At 35.1% G+C, this 16960-nt stretch overlaps 1 protein-coding gene across 1 annotated transcript; it reads right to left on the reverse strand.

Moving 5' to 3' along the window:
* Positions 1–1893: 1893 nt before the first annotated feature.
* Positions 1894–3504, reverse strand: LOC120084804 (zinc finger BED domain-containing protein RICESLEEPER 1-like). The gene is made up of 3 exons (XM_039040622.1): positions 3401–3504; positions 3111–3264; positions 1894–2835 (listed from the first exon to the last, which is right to left on the reverse strand). The coding sequence occupies exons 1-3, from the start codon at positions 3502–3504 to the stop codon at positions 1894–1896; spliced, it is 1200 nt and encodes a 399-aa protein (XP_038896550.1).
* Positions 3505–16960: the final 13456 nt, after the last annotated feature.

Genomic DNA, 16960 nt, shown 5'->3' on the forward strand with positions numbered 1-16960 from the left:
TAATATATTTTTACCATCGCAATCCTTCATTGTTTTATAACTTTGCATTGTAATAACATGCATTTTTGCCCGTTATCAGTATGTCACCACATACATTCTTAAGTTACATCCAGATAACTAGGGATTTTAGGTTTATTAGTTTGTGGTAAAGCAAATAAAACAAACAACTAAGAAAAATCAAGAAGTGAAGTAAAATATCATATATTTTACATCACAAGCGTTTGTACAAACTATTTACAAACTATAGGACATGAGATTTTAGGGCATCAACCCTAGCAATCTCCCACTTGTCCTAAAGCAAAGAGAGGGTGTACAAAAACTAGTACAAAACAATAAACTAGGGTATAAAAGCCCAATACAAGAAAATCTCCCACTTGCCCTAGTCCAGCCGCAGGCAATCCTGTAGACCCATGCTCTGAAGGTGACCCTCACTGTAGCTGTGAGAGCCTTCGTAAATGGGTTAGCAACATTTTGCTCCGAAGCGATCTTCTTGACGATCACTCCCCTTGAAACACTATCTCGCGGATCAGGTGATACTTCCGCTCTATGTGTTTGTCGCGCCTGTGACTCCTAGGCTCCTTAGAGTTCGCCACTACCCCACTATTATCACAATAGAGGGTAATGAGCTTAGACATATTTGGAACAACTTCCAGTTCTGTCAGGAACTTCTTGAACCAGATGGCCTCCTTAACAGCTTCGCAAGCCGCTACGTACTCTGCCTCCATGTCCATTGTCTGGGATTGTGTTTGCTTCGCTTAATTGCTTAAAGAACCCCTAATACATATTACATATATATTTGTAAACAAAACTAATATGAGAGTCGAGAGTGTACGTCACAAATAGACATGTCACATAACACATAGTCACATATAATCAAATTAGAAATTACAACATAAAGTCAATTGTCAAATATAAACAAATTGCGATAAAACAAAAGTTAATTGTCAAATACAACTAAATTACAATAAAATCAAATGATAAATGCTTAATCGATAACTGACAACTTTGAAAATCTAGAAGGTCTTGAATCTCTTTTTCATTGTCCATAATTGCTTTGAATCCTATATAATTAAGATTAAGAAGAGAAAGACAACCTCATTAAGATTTTAAACTAACAAGTTAAAACTACAAAATACAAATGAATAAAGTTTAAAGTTAAACAATTGAATAAATACCTTCTTCAAATAATGAAGCTTCTTCCATGTCATGCTAAACTTCGAGATCTATTAGACCAGAATTTAGCCAATTTTGAGTACAAATGAGAGCCTCCACTGTTTTTGGAGCCAATGAACAACGTGATGAATCAACAACACATCCTCTTGTACTAAAAGCCGACTCAGACGCTACAGTAGATATTGAAATTGCCAAAATATCTCTAGCCATACAACTAAGAACCTCAAACCGATGACTATTCATCTTCCACCATTGAAGTATGTCAAAATCACCTTTATTCTTAACATTGGCTTCCAAAAAATAAATATCAATCTCTGACTCCTATTCGAAAGATGTAGTCTCATTGCCTTCAAAATCAATATCAATTGTATCATAGACAAAGTCTTCACCCACCTTTTCAATTGGATCACAATCAATCATGGTCTCCGAGGCCGAAAAAATTGGTGTATTAGTAATAGTACTCTCAATCCCACTCCCACTCCCACTCTAAGTAGTACTATACTCATGAAAGAGACGTCTACAACATTGCTCCATTACATTTCCCATAGATTTGGCAAAAAGATACAAACCTTAGCTTTTTTCGAGGATCTAGCACAATAGCAACATACAACAATAGATTATTTTTTTCATTGTCCCCCCAATACTTCTCAAATTTGGCCTTCATGCTATTGTCCATTCCAACTAGCATTACATTTGCACTACTAGCATTCAAACATACAATTATGAACCTCTGTAATCTGATGAAAAAACCATATTCGAAGTGGTGTACAAAGACCCTGAAATTTCCAACGTCACATCATAAAAGACCTTTAAAAGCCTAATCAACATCTTAGCATTTGTCCAATCTTGCTTATTTGGTGACAAATCGTGTCTATAAGAAGCGTCTTCATCTTCTAGTCTATTAAAAGCCTTTTCAAACTTTACAGCTGCCTCAAGCATTAAATATGTAGAGTTCCATCTAGTGGGAACATTAAGACATGCATAACTCTTACAAGAAATTTTTTCAATTTCAATGCACTTTTTAAATTTCAAAAAACATGCTGGAGAAGATCTTATAAATCGTACAACATATTGAATCCTTTCAATGCAATCATTATGTTCCTTAAAAGCATCACATACTATGAGATTTAATATATGAGCACAACAACAAACATGCAGAAATTCTCCACCAAAATTGAATCTTTTCAGAAGATAAGCAATGGTAGTGTCATTCGAACTTCCATTATCAACCGTCAAAGTCATTATCCTTTGAATGCCCCAATCCTTCAAATTATTTTCAATGGTTTTACCAATAGTATCACCTTTATGATTCTCAATTGGACAAAAACTAAGTATCCTTTTATGTAACCTCCAATCAGAATCTATGAAATGGGCAGTTAGTACCATGTAATTTATATTTTGTCCCGATGTCCAACAATCTGTAATGAGAGAAACTCTATGCTTCTTGTTCACAAACATGTCTTTCAAATGCTTTTTCTCATTAACATACAACTTAAGCACTTCTCTAGCCACAGTAACAAGAGACAAAACAACAAATCTAGGTTGACTTGCACATATTAATCTATCAATAAATTTCTTAAATTTTTTACCCTCCACAAACTTGAATGGCAATTCGTCAACAATTACCATTTCAACCAACGCTTCCTCACTCCCCACAACTCTCTAAACTATATGTCTCACATACAAATTGTGACGTATTATCCTCAACATTGTCTTTGTCTTTAGTTTTGAAAGCAAATGTCATTTGGGTTGGATCTCTCTTTTTTTGGTAAGGGTATTTTTTACAATTTTCCAAATGATTTTTCATAGTCCCAGTACCATTACGTTTAGAATGACATGCATAGACAACTCCACAGTACTTACATTGAGCATGAGGGTCTTTAGGATCACCTTTTAGCCTCTCAAAATGATCCCAAACCATGGATTTTTTTTACAACCTTTCTTCTTTTTGGTGGATTTGGAACATCTGATGTCTCATTTGTTGAATCAACATCAATGATATTTGTATTGGCATCCATTTCTGCATCTCTTTCATTTTTTGAAGCATCAGTTGCACTTCCATCAAATTCCATATCCGTTGAATCCATGTAGCTGAACCACACCATGTCAGACGTCAGTATCACAAAATTCATAAAAACTCAAAATATTTCAGCTTTACAAAAACTCAAGTCTCAAAGTATTTACAAAAACTCAGATACCCATACCCTTATCATCTTATGCATAAAACATGAGCAAATAAGGAATTCGTGCCAGAACATATAATACCTCAACAAGTTTCACAAATGACTCATAAGAGATAATAAGGGGAGTAACAGTGCCTCTAATCCTCATGTACACTGCCTCACCTCAGTAGAACAATAACCAACACTCACCCCCAATTTGTTACATAAATGTAAAATTTCAAAAGAGACTATGCAATTCAAATTTTTTTAAATTGTGAACTAAACAGTAAATTAGCAATATTAAACACTGAACAAAAGTCTATCCACAACATTTTTTAGAACTCGACAACATTTTATGAACATTGACCAAATATAAAATGACCCTTTTATGGACTTGACCACATTTTTCAGAACTCATCAAACCCAAATCGGCCGAAGTGGGTATTTATATTATATTTTATTATATATGGAATTGTTTATAACACTGACCAAAAATAAAATGACCCTTTCATGGAATCGTTCAACCCAATGGTATGGTTTATGAAACAAAGACGAAGAGAACGATACGGATCTGCAGGCAACGACTAGTTGAACGATCGCTAAAGTTTGTCTGAACGAAGAGGAAGAAGATCACTGAAGTCTGTCTGAACGAAGAGGAAGAAGATGACTGGCTGAAATCGGTCAACGGTATGGATGGATTACGGAACAAAGAAGGAAGAACGATCGCTGAAGAAGATGTTGAACGAAGAAGATGGCTGAAGAAGATCACTGAAGTCTGGACAAAGAGGAAGAAGATCTGGCGTCACGACTTCTGATGGAAGAATGGAAGATGAAGATCCCTAAATTTTTAAAATACCATTATATATATATATATATTTAAATAATAGGTCGGTCGGGTCAGGTCGAGACCCCACCAATAACTCACCTCGACTGCCACTAGAATCAATTTTAAAAATCGAAAACCGACGCCGACCGCTTCTGTATGCTTTTTCGATCATTCGACTCCATTTCGATCGGTTTGGGTTGGTCGTGTCGGTTTTTCGGTCTAACATGCTCACCCCTATCACCAACTGTGCTAATCTTCTCTTCAGAAGATTTAAAGAAGTCCGCCACATCAAAATTTATCGCGTGGGATGGGTCAAATATGTTATTATCCTGGTATGCAAAATTTTCTTCCACATTTTTTTCTTTTTCCTTCAAAGAGGATTAATAGAAGTCAACTAAGTGTTTTGACGTACGACAGGTATGTGACCAATGCCCAGTCATTCGCATCGGAAGCATTTATTTTCAACACTCTTTGAACTTTTATCTTCTTGAGCTTTTCCTTTGTGATCATCATTTTGTGTGGTTCTTTTGAAATTTAAATAATTAGAATGATCACTACGAAAATAATAATTATTTCTTCCTCTCCGAAACTCACGACCTCGACCACGACCATGATCTCGACCACGATTATTTTAAAATTCAATGCATTCACTTTAGGGAATGGTATTGTTCTGATTGGTTGAGATTCATGATTTTTCATCAATAATTCGTTACTTTGTTCGACCACAAGAAAACATGAAATTAATTCAGAATACTGTTAAAAACCTTTCTCTTGATATTACTATTGCAGAAACATATTTGAGACATGAAATGTAGAAAATGTCTTCTCTAACATATCAACATCAGTAATTTTCTCTCCGCATAACAACAGTTTTGAACTGATTTTAAATAATGTAAAGTTGTAATCACTTACTGATTTGAAATCTTATAGCCTCAACCACTCATAAGAGAATAACTATTTTTTTTTTTATGATTATACATCTCTTTCAAATTTTTCCACAAGATACATGGATCTTTTATTGTAAGATACTTCATTTTCAATCCCTCTGGAGACGATAACGAAGGAGAATCATATCTTTTGCTTTGTCCTGACTGGATGTTGTATTTCCTTTTTTAATTGTTTCTCCCAAGTTCATAGCATCTAGGTGAATTTCGGCATCAAGGCAAAGTGGCAAGTAGGATGTGGACTTATATGGACAACAATCATGAATTACTACAAGGCATATGGACAACCTGAATGGAGACACATGACCTTTAGGACACTAAGCAATGGGCATCTATTTTTTTATTATAATATTCATAATATTATTATTATTTATGTTTTTTTTTTGGCGAAAAGGAATAAGGCTTTATTTTAAGTTTTTGGGGAAAAAGGAAAATTTCACAAAATGACCCAAAACCCAAAAACTTTCTACCAATGACCTCTTCCTAAAAACTTTTCTACCACTGACCTTTTGCCCATGTGAAATTTCAAAATTACCCCCAGTTTTCTTCAGCCTTTAGACTGCACCACATTTGTTCTTCTTTCAATGATTTCTCCAGCCCTTCATTCAATGTGCATTCAATACACCACCAATATTCCACCAAAATATTTATTCCCAACTAATATTCTTTCAATAGCATGAAGAGAATGGAACGTCACTCTCATTATTCACTTTCTATCGTCGAACTCCCCACGAAATTCTCTCATAGCTTTCTCTCAAAGTTTCAACCCAACATCTTCGTTGATCGCTTTCATCATCAGATTCAGTCCACATTTCTTCTCCCTTCAACGGTTTCTCCAGGCCTTCATTCAATGTACGATTTCTTCTCCCATATCTCTTTCATAATAACTGTCGTTTAGCATTAAATTACTGGACAATCGTTTATACATTACTATGCGATCATTTATACATTCCTATGCGGTCGTTTATACATTACTATGCAATCATTTATACATTACTATGCAATCATTTAGTATGCAATCGTGTATAAATTACTACACGATCATTCATAAATTACAATATGATCGTATAGTAAATTATAAACGATCGTGTAGTAATTTATACACGATCGTTTAGTAAATTATAAACGATCGTGTAGTAATATATACACAATCATTAATTACAATATAAGTGTCGTTTAGCATTAAATTACAATACGATCGTTTATACATTACTATGTGATCGTTTATACATTACTAGGCAATCGTTTACGACACGATCATGTAGTAATTTATACACGGTCGCATAGTAATTTATTCACGATCGCCTAGTAATGTATAAGCGATTGTTCACTTATCGATGATTTGTTTATCCCATTGTAGATCAATGACGCTGCTTCACATCTTTGTACGATTTGGTGAGGATTAGGATGAGCCCGAAAGAAATTATGTTGGAGGTCATATTTAGATCTGAAAGTCAAAAATGATATAACAGTCAGTGAATTAGTGAGTATGATGCACCAACGAATGAATATTGATTTGGATATGTTTGATATACACATCAAATGTTGCTATAATCTATTAGTCTCGGCTCCCTCAATTAACATAGTCGACGATGAAGATCATAGATTCTTTTTAGAAGGAAGTGAGGCATCCCGAATGCAGTTATTTGTATCAGTTACACCTTATGAAAGTCATGAAGTACACACGGACAATATGTACCAACATTGCATTCCAACCAATCAACCCAATCCAATTCATACCATGTCTTCACTTGATGATCATATTGAGCCATGTAACTTGGGAGATGACCGAAGTGAAGCTTGGTTTGATCGGAACAGTGAACCCATATGTACTTCACAATTCAATAATGAACATGGATATAAACAATCTTCAAGTCTACAAACTTCTCCAACACCTAACATCCATGTTCCAACCCCATCTGCTCCCGTTCCACCAGTTGTGATGCCTTCGATTCTAATGCAATCCACCGTTCCACCCGAACCATTTGTTGATATACCCAAACCATCAGAGGGACCATCGTATGATAACCTCATCACAATACCTCATGACTGTATGAATGACGAGGATATAACTTTAAGTACGTCAAAACTATACAATATGTAATTTTAGCACCAATTATACTCTACAAAATTTATACTATACAACATGTAATTTTAGCACTAATTATACGTACAATATGTAATTTTAGCACAAATTTATCTAAACGATCGCTTAGCTATTTATTTGCTTAGTTAAATGTACAACACCATATGTATTCTACAAAATTCGCACAAATTTATCTAAACAATCGCATAACAAAAACTAAACGATTGCATAACAAAATATAAACGATCTATGAGAGTATATTAGCATGCAACGGAAGTAATAAGGATCAACAAGCATTCTAATTTACTAATTTTGGCAGAAACTAAAGCATGCTCATTTAATATAAGAGGGTTTGAAGTCATACCTTTGTAGAACTCTTCAAGATCTTGATCCTCAGTAGTTGTCTTCTCCATTGCCGTGAACCACCTCGAGATCTTCCCCACTATCCTCTTAGAGCTTTAGAATGAGTTGTGGGACTCAAGAACAACTTGAACGGAAAAACTTGGGAGAAGCTCAATGCACCAGTTTGTTTGAAGAACTCTTTCTTCAACACGAATTTTTCAATAAAAATCTTTTTAATGCATGTCTCAATTCCACTCCAATCTTCTTTATTTATTGTAGGTGAACATGCAAAGAAGATGACTGCATGAGATGCAGCTCATGCTTGGAGTAATTAAAGAAAATGTGACTAGTTTTTTAGTGAGCTAGTTGAAGATGATAATGCAAAAACCCATTTTTCCATTTTGTGCAATTTATCAATTTTTCTATTTTCATCAAATGATTTTAAAATCAATTTGCTTTAAAACTGAAAATATTATTAATTTTATAAAATGAATTTCATAAATTAATTGTCTAATAAAATTAATAAATAATTATTTAAATAATTCTAATTAATTTAATATCAAATATTAAATTAATTTTTACACAAATCCACCTTCATATATTTAAATCATATTTAAATATAAATTCTCCTATTCCGTTTCATTCTAATTTGAACGTTTCAAATTAACTTATCATGCTACTCTAAAGCTAATCCATTTACGAGCAAGTAGGAGAACCTCGCGGACCTACAAATCATGGGCTCCAACAATCCGAGATTAATTGGCTAAACTTATTATACCGAATTGACCCCCATTTTTTAACTAATGGATCACTCCACTATAGCCCATAGTTGAACTCCCCTCACTGTAGATATATTATGTCCACTTGATATAACCATAATCAGTAAGTCGATCCTTCACAAGTTTTTCGTAATCACAGCTGGGTCAAGATCACCATTTTACCCCTGTGAATACATCTCGTTCCTTGAGTTCCTATTGACCCTCTAATGAACAATTTTTATTCATAATACCTATGAATCAAGTCATTTCTCTATCATGAGAAGGCAGGACCCGATTGTTCAAGATCTGGAATCAGTACTTAAGAGAACAACCTATATGCTAACCCTAAATCGGGTAGGAGTGAATTCCATTTTGTAGGGCTATATCCTCAGCTATTCATTCGGTCTTATCCCCAAAATGGGAGACTTATTGAGCAATGCTGTTGAACTACTCTCATCCATGCAGATCAAAGGATAATCCCGAACAAACAGAAGTTCATAGCTAGCTCAGGATTAAGATCGGGTTAACCTAGGTTACTTAATAAAGAAATAGCCAGTTTTAACAGTAAATGGTCGTTATAAAGAAAAGTAACTATTTTCGTGGTCTAGTCTATATGCAAACTCATTGAATAGATGTCCTCACTCACATGTCTCAACATGAATGATCTGTGGATCACATCATTTGTAGCACTTTACAACTTCTTATAACAACTATCGAGTGGGCCGCATCCAATAGTGTTATCAGGATGAGATACCCAATTTCATCCATATACTTATTAGACAATTTAGGCTATATACTGTTAACTTGATCCTGTTTATGTCACCACATAAAGTTAAAATATCAGACTATAACCATGGATATGTTTATTGGATTTTCATAATAGAATGCAAAATCAACAACTTATTATTATTGATAAATAGAATGTTTAACACGAACTTCGAGTTCTAGGACATTCCTAACACGATCGTATAACAAAATCTAAACGATCGCATAATAAAATCTAAACGATCACATAACAAAACCAAAACGATCATATAACAAAAACTAAACGATCGCATAACAGATATCTAAACGATCGCGTAACAAAAACTAAACGATGGCAAAAACATATATCTACACGTTCGTGTAACAGTCAGCCAAACGATCATATAACAAAACCTAAATGATCGTATAACAAAAACTAAACGATCACATAATAGATATCTAAATGATTGCATACACTAGAAGAAGTTCAGGCTTTAATGTCGGTTGGCAACCAACATTAAAGATAGTGTTATTAAAGCCCTTTAATGTCGATTTTAAACCGATATTAAAGGGCTTCAATAACACCAATAACACAGCCTTCAATTTCGGTTGCAACCGACATTAAAGCCTATTTTTTTTAATTATTAAATGACATTAAAGCCCTAATCTGTCCGTTTTTTTTAAATTTCGTTGTCGAATCCATTTTTTTGGTCAAATAAGTTAAAAACGACATTATATGTCTCGTGTTGAGTCAGGAAATGTCCGTCATTGTTTTATATTAAAAAGTATAAAAAAGTTTACATGGCGAGCCCATCAATATTTGTCTTCCACCTATGAATTTATCCATAAACAAGAATCAATATTTCCAATCCTATAAAACATATTACAATTTTCACACAATATCTATATCATCTTAAACTTATATATATGTCATCTTAGATTTTGCATAATATATACTTACAATCCGATTGGCATATTCTCGAGTAACTTCATCAAAGTATTCATTATTCTTTCCTTTTCTTGCTTCTTTCCATAAAGTCGCCCGATAAGAAGGGTCATTCGATAGGTTCTACATGAACATACATATATAATTAGCATAAACATATTAGAATAAAAGATTTAATTTAAGTCGAATAACTCACTAATTCTTGGGCAAGATTCACATAGCCCTTCCGAGAAATGTGGTGATTATATACACATTTCACACGTCTTTCTTTTTTAACACGACTTATTTTCTGTACAACAAATCTAGTTGAAGTTACCTATCAAAACAATGATAATGTTGACATGTAATTTATTGTGAATGACTTACCTCCCATTATTCACTCAATCGTTCATTGACGAACGATGTCCAATGATCTTGCTTTATATGAGAATATTGTTTGGGTGAAAATTGCAAATCCGAGGGTTCATCCTTAAATGGAAGTATGAACTTTTGAGTCAATGTTGTCTTGAAAGTCTGAAACTTCCTAGATGCAGACATTAGTATACAATGTTTGGACTTAGAGTTCACATTGAACGACATCTGCACAATGAAAAAAGTAATTAAACAATAAACTAATAAACTACTATGCACATGAATTAAAAGTTTAGAAAACATACCGTTACACAATAAAAAAGTTTGTCTTTTAAATGGTTTGGAACTTTTTTCCAAGAATCATACGTTATAGGAATTTGTTGTCGAACACAAACTTCTATATAACTCTGTATCTTCTTTGCTCCAGATCCAATCGGTTGTCCATGTTCATTATAATCGATGGTCAACCGTTGCCCAGATGTTCTTATTTGTGCCAACTCAGACATTATAGTTGGGCCACGGTATACTTATTCTGCTATGTTTTTGTGGGATCATATTTCTATCATCCTCCCTGCTACTTATTGAAGTTTCCATGTCAATCTGCAAAAAAAAAAAAAAAAAAAAAAAAAAAAAAAAAAAACAATACTCACACAAAAAACATATAATCTTAATAGTTAAATACATATAACCATGGTAAATGACATATCATGTTTAATACATTATTTATCAACCCATCGACCATCACAATCATGTCTAATGTATGTGGATGTTGTATCATCAATCTCAGTAAATGTATCAACATTGGGCATTCTTTGCATACCTCCATAACCACACTCTTATAGCATATCTCCTATTTCATCTTCATAAAAATCATCCTCAATTGTTCGTTGTGGAGATGTTTAAACAATTGACCAATCCAAATTTGCAGGGTCTTTTACATTGAACACTTGTTTTGCTTGAGAGGCTAAAATAAATGGGTCTAATTTATGTCCAATACGATTGAGGTCTACAATAGTAAACTTAAACTCGTCTGTTTTGACTCCAGTTCTATTCTCAACCCAATTATATTTGAATAAAATAAATGATAATCCATGATAGTTAAACTCCCATATTTCTTGTATTACGCCATACAAGGTCATATCTGACATGACGAGCCTTTTATCCTTAGCACTAGAGACTTGCAATGTGGTAGCCGTTATACTAACTCTACTATTAACCATTGACCACATAACCATAATATTTTGCCACAGTTGGACAAGATCCATTTGTAAGACCCTAACACGAAATCTAAAGTGGGAGGTTAAATAGAAAAAATCCTAAGTAAGGATAGTGGGGCAAAGGGAGAAAAACATAAAAAATTATCCAAAAAGGTGACTAAAAATCTAAACGGCTATGAAAGTCTTAAAACATGTTGGACGCAAGAAGGCATGGAGGATGGAAGCAAGAAGACTTGAAAATTGGCTAAGGGTTGCATACAACCAACGCAAAGGCATACATGAGCCATGTGGACACGGGCAGCAAGCATGCATCGAAGTGAGCATGCAAGGTGTGCAAACCATGCGTTGAAGGCAAGCGCACAGGCCATGCGCCAACCACGCAACCATGCGTCAAGGACAAGCGCACAGCCCATGCGTCGATGGTGTATGCCGAGCGCGCAACCCATGCATTGATGGGGAATGACAAGCGCCCTACCTATGCGTCGAATGGGCAAGCAGGAAAGCCATCCTATGCGTCGAAGCGCTGCCGAGTTTTCCGAGCAGCCATACGTCGATACGCTATGCCAAGTGCACACCCTTGCGGCGAGACACGCCTACGCGGCCGAGAGTGCCTATGCAGCCAAGCGCGCAAGCGCCTAGGCAGAACATCATGCATCGATGGTCAGCACCATGCGTCCATGTTTAATAGGCCTAGTAAGCACCACCTAGTAAGCCATTCGTCGAGGGTGAGCGGCCATCATGTGCATTGGTGATGGCCAACTCATGCGTTGGCTAAGTGGGACTTTGATGAAGGAAGGGTGAAATTGCTATGTGTTAAGGATAAAAGGTAAGGCTAATTGATGGAACTCATCAAGGAGAATGCCAAGAGTATACGAGTATAAGTCTTAAACAATTTAAGTAGAGAAATATGTGAAGTATTTAAGTAATTTAGGTGGCAAAAGGAGGATCACATAAAATTCTAGTAGGAGGTGGCTAAAGGAGATTTCATGCAATTGAAGTCTTATCACCCCAAGCAGAAGGTAGGTGAAGGAGATTTCATGCAAAAAAGGAGATTTTGGCTGGCAAGCTAAAATGAGAACAACTCAAAGCTAGGCTAAGGCTAGGCTGGGTAGACTAAGTGTTGGCATCTCCAAAGTGAGACAAATAGGAGTTGTGTTGTCAACATGGGGTGAGTTTGAAATGGCTATAAATAAAAGGGTTGGGCAAGGGGAATTCATTCATACCATCACTTAAATCGTGTGTTGAGAGAATATTGGAGATCAAAAGAAGCAAGGTTGCGTTGGTGAGGCATTAAGTCAGTCGGACGCACAGCCAGCCCACACCCTGCGCGCACGCAGCGCTGCGTTCGCCCGTCCGTGTGCGCCTCGCTTGACACATCCCACGTGCCAACCCAGCGCAGCAGCCTCCCCCGTGCGGCGCATCACGCCTAGCACAACGCATGCCCAACGCATGCCCAAATGCACCAGTCCCCTTGTGTGGCATAACACGCCCACCTTGCCTACTGCCCAACGCCTAGATGCCTACCATGGTCCAAATAACCTCTAAAGAGGCTAATTTTTGTATTTTGGCTAAATTGGAGTAGGGTAAGCTGGTGTTTTCATTATATAATAGTATTTTGGCTAGTTTGACATTATTTATTGATAAAAAAAATAATTGAGGAATTTCCATTAATATGGAGGAATTCTCAGGAAGTTATTCTTAAGGTGATTTTAGTGAAAAAACTTGCTAACGGTGAGTGTTTACTTAGTTTTATGCGTTGATATGTGAATAAATGCATATGTAAAGTTCCAAATGCATGCTTATGATGTTATGTTATTGCCATGATATTATTTGTGAAATTGCTATTGAAACTGAGATTATACCTAGATTACATAAGTTAGCATGATTAATAAAAGGTGCTTGGTGGGAAAATATAGTCGGCCTCGGTTGGCGGGAAATAATAGTCGGTGACAACCGGTGGGAAATATAGTCAAGTACCTAAGCATGACTAGCGGGACAAGAATCATCGATGTGCACATTGGCGAGAGAAATGGGTTATAGGAAAGTTTCCATAAAAAGTTATATGTGATTGATAATGTGTCCATGATATGAGCACGCCATGTATAGCATGGAACTGGAGGATGATAATTGAATGAATGTATACATGATCATGCATAAATTATACTGAAATTGTGATTATGTGATTGCTTTCCCAAAAATATGTTTTGCAAAGTGATTATTATTCTAAAAGAACCACTCACTGGGCTTAGTAGCTCACACTCTTCCAAATGTTTTCTTATATCCCACCTGCAGGTAGCAAAGCGGAGCGTTCAGAAAGGAGTCTACTAACCACTAACACACCAGGACTTGGTAAATTCTCAGGGCACGACTCAGATCATGTAATAAAGAATATAGGAAATTGAACTATGTGTATGAAAGTTAGATAGTGTGTTGTAAACATGTTGAAGTCTTTAATAGATAGGGGGAAATGTTGAATTTAAATATTGTCTTAGAATACTATTGGCGTACCCTCACGCTCCCTTCCAGGTCTTGGGGAGTTAAGGCTAGGGAAGGGGTTTGACACCATTAGCTATCAATCTCAAACAAGGCGATATGGAATTTTTTGGAACTTCGAGAGCTAGTGCAACATATGATATATTTCATAATATTTTAGTAGTTAACATTTAATTATACATCAAATAGTAGGTCTCTAGAGATTACCTATGTGGACAACTACCGACTGAATGTACGATTATGCTCTTTTTGAAGCCACTTTCTACTTTTATTTTTACCAAAATTGAGCTTAGACAAAATATCCATATGTTGCCTATTATAAATGACAAAGTTAGTAGATTATTGAATAATCAAGTAACCTAAAACGAGAATAAGATGGAGATCTACATACTCGACGTAAGAAAGCACATCATTTACATTTTGAATGACATAAAGATGAGCTTGATCCAACTCATCCTTATTCGATCTTATAAAAAAAGCAGCTGACAATGCTCTATTAATGTTTGAATTCGCTTTCTTTGTTGATGAGTTTAGCCCAATAGAATTAATACCAAATACAAATTCAGAACAAAACTTTATAGTCTCTTCAATAATATAATTTTCTCCAACACATCCTTCTGGTCGATTTCTATTTCGTACATAAGTTTTCAACACTTTCATGTATCGTTCAAAAGGATACATCCACCTCAAATAAACAGGTCCACAAAACTCAACTTCTCTTACGAGATGCACTACAAGGTGTACCATTATTGTGAAGAATGATGGAGGAAAATATTTCTCTAAGAGGCATAGAGTGACAACGATATCCTCTTGTACACCCTTTAACTGAGATGAATCGATCGCCTTGCAACATATAGCATTAAAGAAGAAGCATAGGCGAGTAATTGCAAGTCTTACATGTTTGGGTAAAATATCACGAATGGCTATCGGTAATAATTATTGCATAAGAACGTGATGGTCATGCGACTTAAGTCCGTAAAGTTTCAAATCTGTGAGTGACACTAAACTTTGAATGTTCGATGAATAGCCTTCAAGTACTTTAATTTCTGATAGTACCTTACAAAAGCTCAATTTCTCAGCTAGTGTTAATGTATAACATGCGTGAGGTAAAAAAAACTTTTTCTCTCCTACTTGAGGGGCTAACCCTGATCTAATGTTCAATTCTATCAAATCTAATCGAGTCTTTATTCCATTCTTTGTTTTACCAGGAATATCAAGCAATGTGCCAATAAGATTTGCACATACATTCTTTTCAATGTGCATCACGTCTAAACAATGTCAAGATACTTCCAGTATTTTAACTAAAAAAGAATAGATTTTTTCTTCCAATAAGTTGAAGTGCTATCTCCACTATTCTTTTCTTTGATACTTTTCTTACCAAATGAATATTGATACTTACTTGTTTCTGCAAGAATTTCTTCCCCACTCAATGGTTCTGGACCAAATTCTAATTCTTGTGCACCATTAAAAGCTTTCTTTTTTTTCCTATATGAATGATGGCAGGGTAGAAACTTGCGATGCTCGAGATATGCCATCCTCTTCCCTTTTGGTAAATAAGTGGATGAAGTATTCTCTCCACAAATTGGACATGCATGATATCCTTTAACCGTACAACCACACAAGTTACCATACGCAGGAAAATCATTAATGGTCCATAATAAAATGGCTTTAAGCATGAAACGTTGTTCTTCATATGCATCGTAACATTCTACCCCATCTTTCCAAAGTTTTTTCAAGTCATCTACTAACGGAGCTAAATAAACATCTATGTCATTTTCTGGTTGTTTAGGACCAGATATTAGTGCAGTCAACATAAAAAAATTTCGCTTCATGCACACCATGGAGGTAGATTGTACGTCAATAACATCACTGGCTAAAAACTATATCTACTACTAAGATCTCCATGTGGATTTATCCCATCTGTCGAAAGAGCAAGACAAAGATTTCTAGGTTCTGACCCAAACTCTGGCCACAAATTGTCTATTTTTTTTTTCATGATAGGGCATCTTTGGGATGTTTTAATAAACCATTTGTTTCTTTTTTTTAGCATGCCACGTCAATAAACTTGTTGTTTCTTTACTTCGAAACATTCTTTGAAAGCTTGGAATTGAGGGCAAGTACCACATGACTTTTGCTGGGATATTCTTAGCCCTTTCGTTTAAATTTTTTTAAAGCTTCCATCTTGACGTACCACAAATGGGGCATACATTTGCATTAGAGAGTTCTTTTCTAAACAAAGCAACAATCATTTCTACATGCATGAATCTTCTCATACTTCATTCCAAGAGTACCCAACATCTTTTTTACTTCATAAGTAGAAGTTGGAATTTCATTAAGACTAGATAATATGTCATGAATTAATTCCAATAACTCAGTGAAACTCTTATCGCTCCATCCAAATTTAGCTTTTAAATATAAAACTTTACCAATGTAGATATTTTGGAAAAAAGTTTTACAATTTGGGTACAATGTTTCTTTGCATCATCTAATAATTCTTCAAAATTATCAGATTTTTCACTAAAATAGTTATTGTATGCAGTCTCAAACATTCCAATTGTGTCATTAACATCAACATCATCCTCATCAACTTCGTCTCTTTCACTAGTAGACACATTTTCATTAGTTTCTCTTAATCAGTAATGATTCACTGTGAAAAATTCATGTCTGATAACTTTGATTGATACCATTAAAAAATAAAGTGTTCTCTTATTTTTGTTCACATCTAGAGTCTTTGCATTAACATACTTCAAACATGGACAACTCATGACATTCGATATATTTGAATGTTGTAGACCATTTTTAATAAACATCTCGACCCCTAAACCATACTCAACTGACATTCTATTCATTTTCATCCATGACTTATCCATGATTGTAAAATATGCAACTTAATCTATAAAAAAAACAATAAACAAGAG

Source organism: Benincasa hispida, chromosome 9 (assembly GCF_009727055.1).
Source record: "Benincasa hispida cultivar B227 chromosome 9, ASM972705v1, whole genome shotgun sequence".
NCBI lineage: Eukaryota > Viridiplantae > Streptophyta > Magnoliopsida > Cucurbitales > Cucurbitaceae > Benincasa > Benincasa hispida.